General features: G+C 39.4%; 1 protein-coding gene and 1 long non-coding RNA gene across 7 annotated transcripts in view; both read right to left on the bottom strand.

The window, feature by feature from the left end:
- Positions 1–2,758, bottom strand: part of LOC121275658 — a 61,969-nt gene extending 59,211 nt beyond the window's left edge. The window contains exon 1 of the long non-coding RNA XR_005942534.1: positions 2,643–2,758. This is a non-coding gene — a long non-coding RNA (uncharacterized LOC121275658). The remainder of the gene's footprint in view (positions 1–2,642) is intronic.
- Positions 2,759–11,086: 8,328 nt separating this feature from the next.
- LOC121275839 (sodium bicarbonate cotransporter 3-like) overlaps positions 11,087–17,532 on the bottom strand; it is a 242,370-nt gene continuing 235,924 nt past the window's right edge. For all 6 annotated transcript variants that reach the window (XM_041183535.1, XM_041183537.1, XM_041183539.1 and 3 more), the window contains 3 exons: positions 17,408–17,508; positions 14,832–14,942; positions 11,087–13,153 (listed from right to left, as the gene is read on the bottom strand). In XM_041183535.1, the coding sequence (XP_041039469.1) occupies positions 13,072–13,153; positions 14,832–14,942; positions 17,408–17,508 (294 nt within the window). In that variant the 3' untranslated portion in view covers positions 11,087–13,071. The remainder of the gene's footprint in view (positions 13,154–14,831; positions 14,943–17,407; positions 17,509–17,532) is intronic.

Raw genomic sequence — 17,532 nt, 5'->3', positions numbered from 1 at the left:
GAAGGGGTGGGGAACATAAAATCCAGCAAGTGGCTTTCCCACCGGTATTTTACCCATAGCAGGATGAGCCCCATGCCACTCAGGAAGCCCGACAGTTTTTGGTGCGTGGTCAGGTGGCAAGCAAGCGGGAGCAGGAGGAACTTGCTTTAATGGTGCCCTGGGCCCATTGGAAGCACCTTCCCCCAACCCTCCCACCCAAGGTCATGCACATCGCCTCCCCCCAACCACCCAGTCTCTTGAACCTGGAAGGGAGGGAGGAACTCAAGAAAATTACAATCGCCAGGGAAGTGGTCCTAAGCAAATTGTTGGAACTGTAGGCTAACAAGTCCCTGGGTCCTAATGGACTTTGTCCTAGGGTCTTAAAAGAAGTGGCTGGTGAAATGGTTGATGCATTGGTTTTCATTTTCCAAAATTTGCTAGATTCAGGGATGGTCCCATTAGATTGGAAAATAGCAAATGTATCTCCTTTATTCAAAAAGGGAGGGAGACAGAAAGCAGGAAGCTACAGGCCAGTTAGCTTAATGTCTGTCATAGGGGAAAATGTTAGAAGCTATTATTAAAGAAGTTACAGCAGGACACTTGGAAAATACAGCAGGACACTTGGAAAAAATTCAAAGTATTCAGACAGCATCAACATGGCTTTGTGAAAGGGAAATCATGTTCAACCAATTTATTGGAATTCTTTGAAGGGGTCACATGTAATGTGGATAAAGGGGAACCAGTGGATGTACTGTACTTAGATTTTCAGAAGGCATTTGATAAGGTGCCACATCAAAGGTTATTGCAGAAAATAAAAGCTCATGGTGTAGGGGGTAACATATTGACATGGAGAGAAGATTGGCTGACTTACTGGAAACAGAGAATAAGCATAAATGGGTCATTTTCTGGTTGGCAAGATGTAATGGGCGGTGTGCCACAGGGATCAGTGCTGGGGTCTTAACTTTTTCCAATTTATATAAATGACTTAGATGAAGGGACCGAAGGCATGGTTGCCAAATTTGGTTATGACACAAAGATAGTTAGGAAAGTAACTTGTTAAGACGATGTAAGGAGACTACAAAAGGATATAGGTAGGTTAAGTGAATGGACAAAGATCTGGCAAATGGAGTATAATGTGAGAAAATGTGAAATTGTCCATTTTGGCAGGAAGAATAACAAAGAAGCTTACTAAGTGGTGAGAGATTGCAGAGCTCTGAGATGCGGAGAGATCTGGGTGTCCTAGTGCATGAATCACAAAAGGCTAGTATGCAGGTACAGCAAGTAATTAGGAAAGCAAATAGAACATTATCGTTTATTGTGATGGCAATTGGGTACAAAAGTAGGGACGTTATACTTCAGTTATACAGGGCATTGGCGAGACCACATATGGAGTACTGTATACAATACTGGTCTCCTTATTTAAGGATGTAAATGAGTTAGAAGTTCAAAGAAGGTTTACTAGATTAATACCTGGAATGGGTGGGTTGTCTATGAGGAAAGGCTGGACAGGCTGGGCTTGTATTCGCTGGAGTTTAGAACAGTAAGAGGCGACTTGATTGAAATATCCTGAGGGGTCTTGACAGGGTGGATGTAGAGAGGATTTTTCCTCTTTCAAAGAATCTAGAAACAGGGGTCACTATTTAAAAATAAGGGCTGCCCATTTAACACAGAGATGAGGAAAATTTTTTTCTTTCAAAAGGTCGAGAGTCTTTGGATTTCTCTTCCTCAAAAGGTAGAGTCTTTGACTACCTTTAAGACAGAGCTACATAGATTCTTGATAAGCAAGGGGGTGAAAGATTATCGGGGTAGATAGAAATGTGGAGTAGAGATTAAAATCAGATCAGCCATGATCTTATTGAATGGCGGAGCCGGCTCAAGGGGCCCAGTGTCCTCCTCCTGCTCCTTATCCATATCTGCGTATGACTCCCACCCCTTCGCACAGACCCCGACTTACCTGGGCATCTCAGCATGATGGGACCGCCTATAGTCCCAGCTGTGGTCACCCCTCCTGGCTGATACTGCCAAAGAGCTGAAGGTCATTTGACTGGTTAGCAGCTCTCTAAGGCGTGATCTCCTCCTGAGAGAGAGGTGGAACTATCACCTTAAAGCAATTAACGCTGCCTGCCCAGCATTAATTGCTGCAGGGCAAGAGCCAGGATCGTGGTTGGTTCCCCCACTGGGAGTGGGGACCACAACACTGTAAATCCAACCCTATGTTTTATCACCTTAAGTATTTATATCTGTGATTGCTCTCAACTCCCTTTTTCCCCACCTAACCTTAGCCTCTGAACAACATGCCCCTATAAGCATCTCTCGCTTAGCTACCCAAAAAGTTTCTCAGAGTAGAAAGGTTGAGGAAGAATTTAGTGGTTGTGCTTAGGAAGGAAAATGACCCAAAATAGTTGAGCGGTACTAAGTTCAGTTTATGCTGGTGGGCTTGGTAGTGGTGACAGTCTGTAAAACAGATCCTGTGGCAGAACTGGGAGGAAATGAGACTATTTATGAGGGTATTTGTAGGAATGAAATGTTTTAGAGGAAAGAGCCCCAGATAGTTACCCCTCAGTTCTGGAGTCATGTTGTGGTTGGGGAGCAGCGTTTAAGTACTGAGAGGAGAGGCTGGCCGCAACTCGGGCTGACTGACACTCGGTCCCTCTCTGACTTACCGGCTTCTCATTGTCTGAGCAGGCGGGCGGTCGGCAGGGACTCCCGTCCCCTCTCTCAATCCCAGGCGACTCCGTTTATTTTTCACCAACCCTTAGACACCAACAGCGCCTCCTCACCCACCAATCAGAGCGCCGCGTACAAGGACCGCCAGCTTCGTTAAACCAACCAACAGCACCGGTACTGCCAAGTCGCCAACTCCATGGTGAGCGTTGTCGCCGCCAGAGCGGTTGCCATGGAAACCAGGCTGAATTCTAACAACCGTCTGGGAAATGTCGATGCGCCAGCGGCAGGCACCGACCTCGCCCAGTAAAACACAGCAACTGAAACCAATTCCATCGACAGTAGCAAACCCTCGTCGCCTGGCGTGTTCTCAATAGCCGCTCTATCTCCTGAACCCTCCCCCCACATTAACTCCAACCAGAACCACCAGCCCCCACTCTAAATCAGGCAATGTCAAGACAACAGCCGCTTTGCCAAAAGCCACTTCCTCCTCCAACAGAGATAAAAACAAAAAACTGCGGATGCTGGAAATCCAAAACAAAAACAGAATTACCTGGAAAAACTCAGCAGGTCTGGCAGCATCGGCGGAGAAGAAAAGAGTTGACGTTTCGAGTCCTCATGACCCTTCCACAGAACTGTTCTGTGTAAGGGTCATGAGGACTCGAAACGTCAACTCTTCTCCACCGATGCTGCCAGACCTGCTGAGTTTTTCCAGGAATCTGTTTTTGTTTTGTTCCTCCTCCAACAGATTCATCATGAATCCTCCCTTTGAGGAGCACGTACTCCCTTAGTTACGAAAGTAATCACTAAAACGTCCAGAATATATCCATGCATACTTCTCCAACTGCTGCATCCCATCATGTATGCTACATGCATTGGCTAGGCCAGCATAGTTGCGTAATTCTTAGACCATATTCTCATATTTGTTCTAAAATGCAGAACCTCTTGTATACCTTTTACATGTTTTGCACTTACTAGTAATGATAGTAACAGCCACTGAGATGATGTCACGGTCAGCTGTGAAACTGATGTTATTCGTATTAATTTGATCATAACTCATCACAATAAAAGTTGTGTTTTATTGATATATTATAGTTATTAGAAACGTTGCATAAAGGAAATCAATACACGGCTGGAAGATTCCTGCTTCAACTTCTCAAATACAAGATAAAGCTATAGTAAATACAAACCTAAAAAAAATTATGATTTGCAATCTTATTAAACTTGTGTTTTGTTTTAAACTGTCCAGAGAGGAGAGAGGCTTAAATGTCACTTAAGCAATTTCTCAATCATATCACAAATAGCAACCTTTGCTCAGTTTGTCTGCTGCTAATTTTCCTACCACCATCTTGCCTTTTGATTATTTGGTTGTGTCCCCATTTGGAGCCCTGGCCAGAAATTTCTCCCCTTTCAGTTTCACACAAACCTCCTTACATTCACCATCTACGTTGGCTCAAACCACTTTTGGACTCCGCATGTGCTATGTCATATGCTGTAAAGTTCACATGTTAGTGAGTACCTCAATAGCAATAGCAGCATGGATTGAAATCCACTGCAACTGAGCAATTTGTAATGCAGCTGGCAGCAAATGCTGCATAACAGGAAGTTGCAAGTGGGTCAGAACTGTGTTGGATCAAGGTAGGAAGGTGTTGGCCGCAAACATTTGTACCCACAGCAACATGTCCTGCTGGATGTTATCTATGCATCCTCATGCTATATCATGCAATATGGTATTTATTTTGTTACACCAAAGCTTGGAATACTGTACATCATATGGTTTGCTATTCTTGAATTTGACAGATGTCTCACCAGTTCTAGCAGAGCTATGCCTTATTGATGGTGACCTTCTTGACCCTGCTTTATTCTGTGCGGCGTAGAAACTAGCATCTCATCCTCTGAGAACCAGAAGTATAACTGGACCGCCTGCTGCATTTCTGTGTAACGACAATCAGATTTCACTAAAACTTTGGGAAAGTAAGGAATACTGCTGTTTGCTGCTCGCTGGACATTAACTGGCAGAATCTTAACTGCCAAGGGGAGGTAGGTTTGAGTGTTTACAGGGAATAAAATCCCCTAAAAGTGACACTGATTTGGGATCCTAACATCAACCTGCCCATTGCTGGATTTCAACCGCAAGGGTTTGCAGGCAGGCCAGGAGCCCTCTTGGATCTGTCGGTGTGAGAATGGATGTTATTTTTAAAAATATTTTTGGGGAATATTGTGTTATTCTGTGAAGAAGGCTGTATGTGTAAATGATTTAATTAAGCCGGGGAAAGTTACTAAAAGACATTGTCTGGGAGGTTTAAAACATGAAATGATAGAGGCAGGAAGTTGAGGTACAAGTGAATTGGTTAGATCTAACATTCTCATTTCTAGATAAGTTGAGAGCTTGTTGGAATATCAAAGGGAAGTCAGCGGTGACAAGAAACATTCTTGCATCTTACAGGAGCTCCATAGGTAAACAGAAGAGGTTATATCACATTTTATTGACCCAAAAGCAGATTCAAAATAGAAACATGAAAGATTTTATATTTGGATGGATCTGAGTTTCAAAGAGGTGCGAGAACAATGGAACCTGAGATAAAAAGGGGGAAAAAGGTATTTTAGAGTTACTGTGGAAAGCTTAAGGTAGCTGTGGGCTATTGGCTGTGTGAGGAAGATCTCCTGGAAACAGCTCTAAACTGGGAGAAGATGGAGTTTGAATCAGCTATCCAGTCAAGCCAGAAAAGTATAAAAACAAAAAAACTGCGAATGCTGGAAATCCAAAACAAAAACAGAATTACCTGGAAAAACTCAGCAGGTCTGGCAGCATCGGCGGAGAAGAAAAGAGTTGACGTTTCGAGTCCTCATGACCCTTCGACAGAACTTGAGTGAATCCAAGAAAGGGGTGAAATATAAGCTGGTTTAAGGTGTGTGTGTGGGGGGGGCGTGGTTTGGGTGGGGGGAGAGGTGTTCTTTTGTTCTGTTGCCTGTGACATTTTTTGATGATCTGCTTCTATCACTGCTTGTTTGTCCCTACAACCACGCCAACCCCCTCCACTTCTCTCCCCCCACCCAAACCCCCCCCCAACCCACACACCTTAAACCAGCTTATATTTCACCCCTTTCTTGGATTCACTCAAGTTCTGTCGAAGGGTCATGAGGACTCGAAACATCAACTCTTTTCTTCTCCACCGATGCTGCCAGACCTGTTGAGTTTTTCCAGGTAATTCTGTTTTTGTTCAAGCCAGAAAAGTCTTGGACTGTAAAAAGCAGTCTCGTTCTAAAGTCTTGGATCTCCACAGCAGAGTGGGAGAGAGTTTAAGAGGTAATATAGCATACCTTTATTAAAGCTACAGCAGTTTGCCTTAGCTAATATTACTGGATTTTTATACTTAAACATCTATAAGTGAGTGTTGCCTGGAAGGTGTTTACTTGTGGGCCTGACAAAGTAGGGAGTCTTTTGGGGGAATGTTTTGCAAGACTAATTTTAAATGTGCGACTGTAATCTAGTGTGCTTAAGTTTTCTTTTTTACTTTGTTAGTGGGAAATTAAAAATGCTAAAAGTAAGAATTTACTGAAAAACCTCTAAATTCACCAGGCAGACATGGCTGCTAAACATATTAAGAGTTGAAGATTACCAGATGAATATTGCACAGCCTTGAGAGTCAGACTGGAGATAGAAGTATGACATAAATTAGATTAAGTGTACTCCCCTCTCACATAGGGAAGGGGCAGATGATTTTAGCTTAGATACAGGAAAATGAACAATGGACAATGAGGGTGCTTTGATGAAACACAAACAGTCTTCAGTTGTAAGAACCAAGGTCTCTGCGTACGTGTTTTAATTCTGATTGGATAATATAATTATGGATACATCCTTTAGAATAATTGGTTAGCAAAATCACATGTTTATGTACTCAATAGGATAAAGTTAGTATGGAACTGGTGTGTCAGTTACCAATTGGATGTATTCAAATGTACTCAAACGTGTTATGATAAGAAAAGGTACAAAAGTAGTGAAATGTAATAAATCAGGGAGCTGGGTGTTCATTCTTAGGAATGATTGCAGCTCCCTTGCATATGCTTGAATAAAACCGCTTAAAAGGAAGCCTGAGTCTCTGTGGTCATTGTGGGATCCGAAAGTGTAACATCTACTCTTCATATTTGTTAATAAAACTTTTAATTTTTTTAAATCCCAAAAGCGTTACTGAACTTCTTGCTGCTAAGATCAATATGGTTTCTTCTAGTTTTCAGAATACAAATAAACAGTATGGCCCGTAAGTCAAGTTTCCCCCTGGGATTTGGCTTGCGTAGCAATTAACATCAGCTGTGGTCATAAGAGTCAGGTAAGTAATTGTACAAATAGATAATTAACTAAACATTGTGGCTTTAAAGCACCTATTTTCTGAGCTGTCAGCAGCTCGCCAGGGTATTCAGGCGAGTTCACAGTGAGAAATGCTTCTTTAGTGAAAATGACAGCCCATAAAGTCTTTGAACAACGAAACTGAAGAACTCCAGTCCTGCCCAAGTGTGAGACTGGTGCTCACAGCACTTCGACGGAAAGAGTACTCTTACTGCTTGACAGGCAATTAACGTCTTGGAAGTCAGTTCACCTGTCTTGCACTTCACTCACCTTGATCTGCACTTTTCTTCTGTCAACCTTCACTGCAGCACGGGAGCAGCTTACAGAACCTGACCTTGCACCTTTGACGGAAACAACAGCAACAGAACCAGAAACACAGCAGCACCAGGAGCAACACCAGCTGTCTTCTCCTCAGCCACAAGTCACTCCACAGTACGGAGGGGCTGGACAGAGATTCAGTACCAAGGAAGCGATACCACCAATAAAGGGTCTACAGACAGAGGATCAGTTCTCTCGATATGTGTGAGCACCAGTGCTTAAGGAGGCTAAAACTTTCCAGGCAGGTCGTGGCTGATATATGCTGCCACCTGGAAAAGGCCTCCTTCACAGCAGACCAGTGGGCACACATTGCCAGTGGCTGTCAAGGTGGCTGTCACCAGAGGCACCCTGCACCTCCCCAAAGTCATGCTCTCTCTTCTGCAAGGAGAGAAAGCAGAGTCGAGTTTAAAAAATGGATTTTGTGGCAACAAGAGAAAGACATTTTTAAGAGGGTGACTATAACTCATGGATGTGAGATGGGACAAAGGTAAGGGTGAGGGTGAATGTTGGCTGTTCAGATGGGGATGAGGGGTGCCTGGAGAGGGAGGAATGAGTGGAGTTGCTGTGCAGGAGAATGCTGGGAAAGTCAGAGCGTGGGACTCGGCACCTGAAATGTTGTTAATGAAATGACTCCCTTGGCCTCTTTCATGCATGCCTGCTTGATTTGAGGGGTCTCTTCCCCTCATTTTTGCATGCTTGTTTGATTTGAGGTAGGCCTCTTGACCTTGTCAAACATCTCCTCACTTCAGTCCCTTTGATCCTGCAGCAGTACCTTCAGGTAAGAAGAACAGCCAGGTCTCCTCTCCACTCCCATGGTTCCTGCAGCCTTGGGAATTCATGTCCAGTTCAGCCAATATGACTCCTGTTCTGGTCCCTTTAATTAGAAATTTTTCAATAGGTTGAGCACATCATCCTGCCCGCCTCTGATTAATCAGGAAACCTAGAAACAGAATGCTGATATTTTAGCCCAGTAATAGAGCCATGGCAAAGCACACCTTAGATTCCAACAGGCTTCTGACCTGCTAGAAGTCCTGTCAATCTGGCTGGGGCTATCAGTTTAAACTTCTGGCCATAAATACACAAGGTAAAACATGGAATTATCACTTTCAGTCCATCAGTCCATGGTGATTACCACCCTCCAGGTTAGCAAATAGTTCCAAATACATTTACCCGCCCTGTTCCCATATCTTTTCAAACTTAAGTTATTTCTAATCTGAAAATTTGACATAATTTCTGCCTCCACATACATCTGAAAGTAAAGTCCACAGCTTCTTAACCAATTGTGAAGTAACCAATTATGAAGATGTTTCTCCTGCCAACTGCTCTAAATCTTTTGTATTTAATCCTGCATCAACGGACCCTCATTCTAGACTCTCAGGAAAAGGAAAAAGTCTACTTCCATCTATCCTGTCAGAACCTTTAACAATTTTAGTAATTTGATCACATCACTCCTTATCTTTTATTAAAAAAAAATTAGGCTTTCCTTAAAACAAAGCTTTCCCTTTGTATTTCCTTATAACTAGGCATTAAATACTTTGTATTCTCTCTAAAGCCTCAATACCTTTCCTATAGTATTGAACCCAATACTGCAAACACCACGATCAGAGGACGTATTGTTTAATGATACTCATCATTATCTCAAGCTTTATATTCTATACCTCTCATATTAAAATCTACAATTCCATTAATTTTTTTTTACAAGTCTTATCAAGAAGGAGTGCTGTGAATCTGTACCCCCAAAGTCTCTCTGTTCTTTCATAGGACTGAGTTTATTTCCATTCAGGGTTTTTTAAAATAAAAAATGTATCATTTCTCACTTATTGAATTCCTTCTGTCACTTTTTAGCCCATTCCCCCGCCTTATCAATATCTTTTTTACAAATTCATTTGGTCTAAGATTGATTTAAACCTCCTATTTTGATACTCCTTTATCCAGTCCTATATTCAACTGATGGATAGGGAACAGAAGTGACCCCAGCCACTGAATATGAGGGGCAGCACTACCCACTTTGAACTACTATGGTAAAACTGCCCTTCACTCTTATTGTTTCTCCCTTTTAATCAATTTTAATCTAATTTCCCTAATTCCACTGTCTTTAATTTTCTCTAAATCTCTGGAAGCTGCTCAGCAATGGTATGGTAGAAACTCTCAAATCCTCTCAAATACTATTGACAAAAATTAATTGAAACATACTTGTGTTAATATGAATTGAATGATTCTTGTTCTTTGTTTACAGTGAAAACAACTCTCCTTCATGCATCTGTTACAATCTTCTGAGATTTTCACCTAATCCTTACCTTCCTGAAAGGGCTATGCTAATTCTGGAAAAATTCTGCAACAATAATTTTCTGCTTCATGTCAATGATCCAGTGTTTTGTGCATTGATCTTGAAAGGAAACCAGTGAATCTGTACATGATAAACTTGACAGACTAAATTTTGTCTGAATTTATGGCTAGGCAGGCCACCTACCATCTATGCTTACATTGTTTTCTTCTGAAGTCCATGAAGTATTAAAGCATCTTGTTTTCTTCAAATCACATTTTATGTTCTCTATTGTACTTAATGCAGAGTAGGGAGAGAAAAACAGCAAACTCTTTTCTAATAAGAAAACAAAGATTTTGGCCAGAATTTTCCCGTCAGCGATTTGGGGGCGGGGAAAGAGCGCACTTTGACAGCTGGGGATTCCCTCCCCCACCACCCTCCACACAGGAAGTGCCTTAATTGGCCCACCCACTCAAAATGGCGGTGGGCTCCGTTTTGGTGGCGGGGGTCGGCAGTCCGCCCGCCGCCGAGCCAGTGGGGCCCACATGCCCAACTAGGGCAAAATTCTGCCCATTATCAAACTGTACCATTAACACCTGTAACAATTAGCAGGCCACAGAAAGTTAAGATTTTGTTCATTCATATGCACTTTCTTCATGCAGAGCCCTATTATAATAAATCAGTAGCAAGTTAATCCAAGGATTTGAAAATAAGGAAAAAAAAATAGTGAAGGTGATTTTAATCCTACTCATCTGGTGGAAACTGATTGAATATAATTCACATGCAGTTAAATTGGCCCTAGTTATTTGGTTACCCTGGAATCATCAGAATCATACCATCTGCAATATTTAACCTGTTCTCATGACCAGGTGGCCAAACCCAGTGAAGTCCTTCTTTACATATGCATATTTTGTTCCAATGATACCATCAGGATTTGACTGCAATTCTAACTCAGACCCAAGAGGAGAAGTTGCTGCAGCTTTCTCAGCCAGCCAACCTGGACAGAAGGGTATTCTACCCAGAAAAAGGATGAAAAAGCTAAGTACATTTCTTTCATTTCTAAACCTAGTGGTAGCAAGAGCACTCCTCTGAACTGAGCTATGAAGATTAGGCCTCCACTTCCACAGATCCTTCCCTTTTGAAGAAGGGATGCCCCTGAAACCCAATCTTGCCATCTATTTTCTGCCACTTCCCACCGGTTCTAGGTGGGAATTTATAGGAAGTCCAACCGTTAAAACTGACCCGACCTCAAGCTGCCAAAGACAGGTGAAAAATTAACTTGCCAGTGTGGTTTCCGCTCCAAAACCCTGGCAGTTAAAATCCAGGCTAGTGTTTGAAATTTTAGTTTGGGAAACTGTCAAAATGGATATAATGAAAAATATTGAAAATTCAAACTCAAATGCCATGCTGTCTGTAAAATCAATATTACAGTACTGCAGATCATTTTACTTCCTTAAGGTCTTTTACTTATTCTGTCCCTGAATAAATGCCTATAAAGAATATACATCAATATCATATTTAATACAATAAGAGACTTTATTGCTTTCATTAACAGATTATGACATTACAAAAAATAGTTATTTTCCCCTAATATTCAACTGAAAGCAGGACATTGTCCTTAAAGAAAACAAAATCTGGGTTATGCACATATATCATCATTTAAACTAAAACAATGGATTGCTATAACATTTTTACATTGCTTTGGGTCTTCTTACAAAAATAAATGAAATCACTACTGTACTTTAGAAATAGTCATAAAAACTTTAACCATAATTATCTGAACTTAGACAATTTTATGAAAATTGATGAATACTCGGGATTTTATTTGTTCTGTGATTAAATAAGCAGAACATAGGAAGACATAAAATTACCATCAACTGCAGATTTAAAAGAAAAAAACAAATGGGACCAAACTGTCCCTGCCAGAAACCAGTTTCTCAAACTGTTAAAATCTCATACTGTATTTAGCATCTAACGGTCAACAGTATCAACACAATACTATTCTTTAGCGTAACCTAAAAAATTAAATAGAAAACTTCAGTTCACCAACTGACACTCGATTAAAATAAGTTTCTATAATTCACATCCCTTGTTATATTATGCAAATGCAATTATTCAATTACAGTGATTACAATCTGTACATTTAATAAAACAGAAGCAGGAAATGGGTCTACTGCTGAATGTATCCGCAGAACTTGTCATATGTGTAACTATATAACCAGTGTAAGGATACAAATCAAACATTTCACAATATTACCATTTGTGTTTTGGCTATCTGTTTGGTGATTATTTTGCAATGATTGAATGCAAATGATGAATATAATTCTGTGTGTTGCATTGGCATTGTGTTTTAGACTAAAGATAAATGAACTCGTCCCCACTTAAAAGTAACATGGCTGGTCAAAAGAAATGTTAAGTTTCATCTGGTCGAGAAGACAAAACAACTTCACAAACTGTGTAAAAGCATGACAACGTGGACCAGTGGGAAGATCCTGATTTCCTGAGATGGCTCTAGAGTTACTGACCTAATACTATAACTACAGTACTGCCCATAGAAAGTGGTTACTCTATATATCTAAAGTACAAAGACAAAAATACAACAACAATCTTTATAAAATTAGCCAAATCTTTTTTATATTCCATATAGCATGGCAATTTGAATAAATTTGAGTAAATATAAATAAATAAAACATATAACACACTGCAATGCTAAATAAAGCCTACAGTATATCATGTTGAATAAAGTTAAATGTAAACAGTTCAGATGCAGATAGTCACAAATCAGTATTGCAAAACTGATACACCATTTTGTAAATAAAACAACAACAGACCAGTATTACACCAGTGTAGTCAAGAGATGTGCACCCCTCAGGTACATTATACCAATTTACATACCTGCTCTTCTATCATATCCTATCAAAACACTTGTTACTTCATGCTACCTCATTGTTATCCAGTAGCAACAAAATTCTGAAGGATCATTGACAGATGAGGAGATAGATTTATGAGGATTTGGTTGAAAATTTTATTAACTATTACTTATCTTGATGGGATTATGAAGAATGTCAATAAGCAACATATGCATACTTTTTTTGTATAGACTATATACTTGTGTTCATTTTGTACTACTTCCCAGTTTTGAAAGAGTACATCATTTTCTGGTACTACCACTAAGCAAGTCAAATGTTGGAAGCAGATTTTTTAAAAAACTTGTGTACGAGATTATTGCTTGTTTACTCTTCATAAGCCTATGCCAAAATTGTAAATTTAAAATTGTTGAGCCTGTAGATATGAAGATTGAAATAATAGCTGGCATTGCATTGATGTAAAATAGTACAAAGGCGAGACAACCTTGGTCAGAAGAGTTTCACTCTGACTGAGACACTGATTAGTCCAGCAACAGGTCTCTATTTCCTGCAAAGGATCCAGAGGTTCAGTTGTGGCTCAAGTAATAGCATTCAAAACGAGAAGTCTTTCTTGATTGATAAGGATGCAGCATGTTTCATACAGAGGTTTCAGCATCAAGGACATTTCTTGAGGGCACCTCTTCAATGTTCATTTTGACATCCATTGTATTTTCAGGACTGTAAATTTGTAACAAGGAAAAGGAAAATGTATTGCTGTATTTTTGCTTTGGTAATTTAAATATTAACATTTGTATGTCCACACACTCTCGATTAGTAAAGAAAACAAAATGAAAGAAAGGCAGGGACATAATCAGTTCAGTCTCTCTAAATACAAATATTGTACACATTTTAATGCGCAAGTTGTATTTGCTTCCGAGACTTCTAGTTCTATTTTTATAACTTAAGTTTTATCGATTGTTCATGTACAATTTATGTTAATAAAGCTAATTTTTTTGAAATACAGATGAAGTTTCATTGGGTTATTCATCTTTCTCTTTCACAACTATACGCATATGACTTTCCGTCTGTTATATTTAGCCTAAGAAAGGTACATTGAAAATAATTAAATACTAACTCTAGAAATTTTACTTTTAAAATAAACTACCATAAGACTGAATATAAATAAGCTGGTGTATTGTTAAAAGGTTCTTTTCATCTGTTTGCCCACTAATACTGTTAAACAGCCTAATGATCCAGTTCCCTTAAAAACATCCCACCGAAACATGAATCAAGTGGGTAAAAGGTGGTCTTCTGCTGTAGCCTAAAATGGATAGCAATGAATTGGTAGCCTGTTTTACACATACCCAAAAGTTTTTCCCTTATTAACTCCTAGGCCTAGATACCCGAGTTAATTTTGCATGTTGTCTTTTTATGAATATGTTCTTGTTCATAAATTAATCCCCTGTTTGAGCTCAGGGCCATATACTTCTAAGTACTGAACATATATCTTCAGTGATTATCAAGTTCTAAGTAGGTTTGTAAGGCATTAAGCGAAGGAAATATGGATAGGGATTTTTGTACTTTATTTTGAATTCTTTATGATCACAGTAGCAGTTTAGCAGCATTATAACTAAGCTTTTAAATTTCAAAAATAATTAGATTTGCTTCCACTTAATTACTACATTATATTTATTTCCATTATATGCCCCCCTGCCCCAGTCCTGTGCAGTATCAGGTTCTCTACACAAAAACATTGTGCTTCAGCACCAACTGTATATAAAATATTTGAGTCACTGAATGTCATTTTTGTATTGTCATTAAAAAGTACAATTTTTAAAACTATAAGCTGGACAAGTATGTTACCCATAAACATTTTTCTCTGGTACACACAAAGCAATTCCTGATCACTTGATAGTATTACATATACTATTTTGCAAACACTGTTAATAAAGACGTTCTCTGAAATTAATGCAACCAGAAATACTGTATCTGGAGGTACCGTTTTGTAGCATGCAGGAGACTCAGGAAAACTACAACTTCTCTAAAAATGATGTTTGCTGAAAACAGTTTATCATGTGATCCTTGACAGTTAAAAAAGCTGTTATAACAAGCATCATAATTGATTGAATGTTTCATAACTTTGTTCAGAACATAACATGAAAAGTTAATAAGTTAAGACATAGCAGCCTTATAATAGATATATATATAATTATAATAACGTACTTATAACTCGAGTTCCATGCAGAAAGTGGAACATATTAAAACACAAATACAGCTTTAATAGTTATTAATGTAATACACAACTTTTACTACAAGTGCCAAGTTATCTAAAAAGCAGCCACTGTTATGCACATATTGGTATCAGAATGCTTTGTTAGACATCAGGCTAGCAATTAAGCTCATAAATAAAAGCTACCTTGCTTCAAGCTTTACAACTTTTGCATTCTCAGCATTTACAGCAAGAGCCTTCCACACAGCAGTTTTAGCCATTTCATCAGATATGTTTACGACCGAAGGATCATCTGGGCTAGAGGACAAACATATCTATATGTTAGTACTCTGTACAAGCAGGATTACAAACCTGATTCTTAAGGCCTCATTTTTCCCTTCACCCTGCCATTCGGCTCTTGCCCAATTTACACAATTCTGCATGCACACTGTTTACTGAAGGTTTGTAACAGTTGCATGCATACTCAGAATTGTTTCAATAAAACATTGCAAAGCTGTAAAGTTTTACACCTTATCCACAGCGCATGTATATATGAAAAGATGAGTTTAATTTAGCTGTCATCTATCTTTTAGAACTATTAAATCTGAATCCTTATTGCATCAAAAAACAATATTTTTATGCTACCACTTATGAAAACAATGCCAAACATATAGCTAATATATAATTAATACTAAATTCAATTTTTAAAAAAATGTTTGTGCGATCCCACCCCAAACTCCTGAAAGAATTTCATGCTGGAGCACAGTTGCAGCAGCTTTCTCAAAATCGCCCAATCACAATTCATCGCACATGCACCAATAAAGTAACTGCAAACATGCTATTCACCCGAGGGGAGGCAGTCTAGGAGCAGTCAATGAATAATGATAGAAATGGGAACTCTAGTTGATTTTTAACCCACCACTAACTCCAATTGGAGCCAACTGTAGCACCCATTTATAGCCTTGGATGACAGCAGATAACTCAGCATAGGCCAGGTATCAAACTAGAACATTTTGGCTCGTACAAGCTAGTAACACGCTAGACAGTATGTTTATCCAAAGCATCAGGGGAGTTTCCCCAATATAACCCTTATGCAGAATTTGTGAAAAACAGCAGTAACAAGTGAAGGGGGCACTAAGTAGAGCACATACCTCTGCCACGCTGTTAACTCAACATTACTAAAATTACACAGCTGTACCCTGAGGTTTTTCCTTGCCTGGTTGATGCTCTAAGTACGAAGCTGAAAAAATAAATCTTTTATTAAGAGTTTCCATCTTACTGAGAAACTTCAGCCCAATCCACGTCTAACACCTGCTCTGAAAACGCTGCTCACATTTGGCAGCTGTGACAAATTCCACCACAGCAGCTGAGAAAATACACAACATTCTAAAACAATTTGACAACATTCTAAATAAAACAACCCACAACATTCTAAAAAAAAGGTCAATTTGCCTTATCTCCCAATGTTAATGGATCTTATAAAAGATTCCAGGATTTGGATCCACATCTTTGCCAGAAGCTAATCAGTTCTTTATTGGGGCATACCCTAGCTGTGTACCAAGTTAAGTTGAAATCTATCCATTAATTTTTGGGATACATGTTTACAAATCAACAGGGCGAAAATGTTATCGCCACCCACCTTTAGTGGTGGAGGTAATAAAATTCCCTCATGCCAAAACATAGTAAAAATTAGGGTGGGATTTCTGTCATTGCAAAGAAGTGCAGTAAGGCAGAACTCATGCCCACTGTTTTGGCCTTGCCAAATTCAGGGCTGTGGCCTACCCCAACAGGGCGAGGGTCCTACCAGGTGCAGCATCCATCCACTCAGTACAGAAGTCAGAGTACCATTTCACTGATTCAAAGTAGGCATAATTAGGCTGTTCTGCACAGCTCTTGCTATTGCATTGTTAGTCTCAGAATCAAACAGCAATTTACCCCACTGGAATTAATTGCTATTCAAATTTTTTGTGACAGGGCCTATTTGCAGTGCAAAATAGCAGGTGCTTGGTTTTTCCTGGGCCTTTTTCTGGTGGAATTCCTGGGGTAGTCCGGGAATATCTCACATGTACCTGAAGCTGAGGCTTGGAATTAGAGGGGCACATAGAGGGGACATGAAGACAACTGTCCAAACATCTCTCAAAATTTGGCTTTAATTGGAAAATAAACCAGAAAACCTGTGTATCTCTGTTCTGTTGTTCATCTGGCCCATTTTTGCCCCAAGGAAAAACAAAATTGGTGGTTTAATGTTTCTAATGGCAAGTGTACATGTGATAAATCCAAGATTTTTTTTTGTTGCCACAGGTTATTACTGCTTCAACTTTATGTAAACTACACACACATCTCAGCCATTCAGCAGATTTATATTGGTTTTTCTATAAAGGCAGAATATTTAGTCTTAGATTGTACTAGGCAATGCAAGCAAAAAGAAACAGGACAGAAAGACTAAACAAGGTTGAATATATACCAATAGAATCTGCCATTTTATCACAATAACTCTCAGCTGAAGTTATATTCAATCTGTCAGAATTATCAGATTTTATGACCATGTGGTATTTTTTCTTAAATTTACTACTTTCAAAAAAATGAAAAAGTTGCAAACTTATAGCTATAATTTTACAACAGTTTTGGGGGGCAGATTAGCAATGTAATAAGAAGGTAGAAAACATTTTTTCAAACTTAGCCATGTGTCTGCCATGACCAAGCTTCTTTCTCTTCTCAGTATTAGCATTCATTTACAAGTACCTCCTTTCATTTCCATATATTCCATGAATATTATACTGTACCTGTACTTAATACTTTTTACTGGAATCTTCAGAATGTTGCCACCCTCTAAGGGAAGCTGCACTGTCCCGCTTTCCGCAACTTCAAGCATTCTTTGAGCTTCCTACAAGGAATTTTAAGGTAAAAA

This window comes from Carcharodon carcharias, chromosome 3 (assembly GCF_017639515.1).
Source record: "Carcharodon carcharias isolate sCarCar2 chromosome 3, sCarCar2.pri, whole genome shotgun sequence".
NCBI classification, from domain to species: domain Eukaryota; kingdom Metazoa; phylum Chordata; class Chondrichthyes; order Lamniformes; family Lamnidae; genus Carcharodon; species Carcharodon carcharias.
Note: the sequence above shows the minus strand (reverse complement) of the source record. Positions and strands in the feature narration are given on the sequence as shown.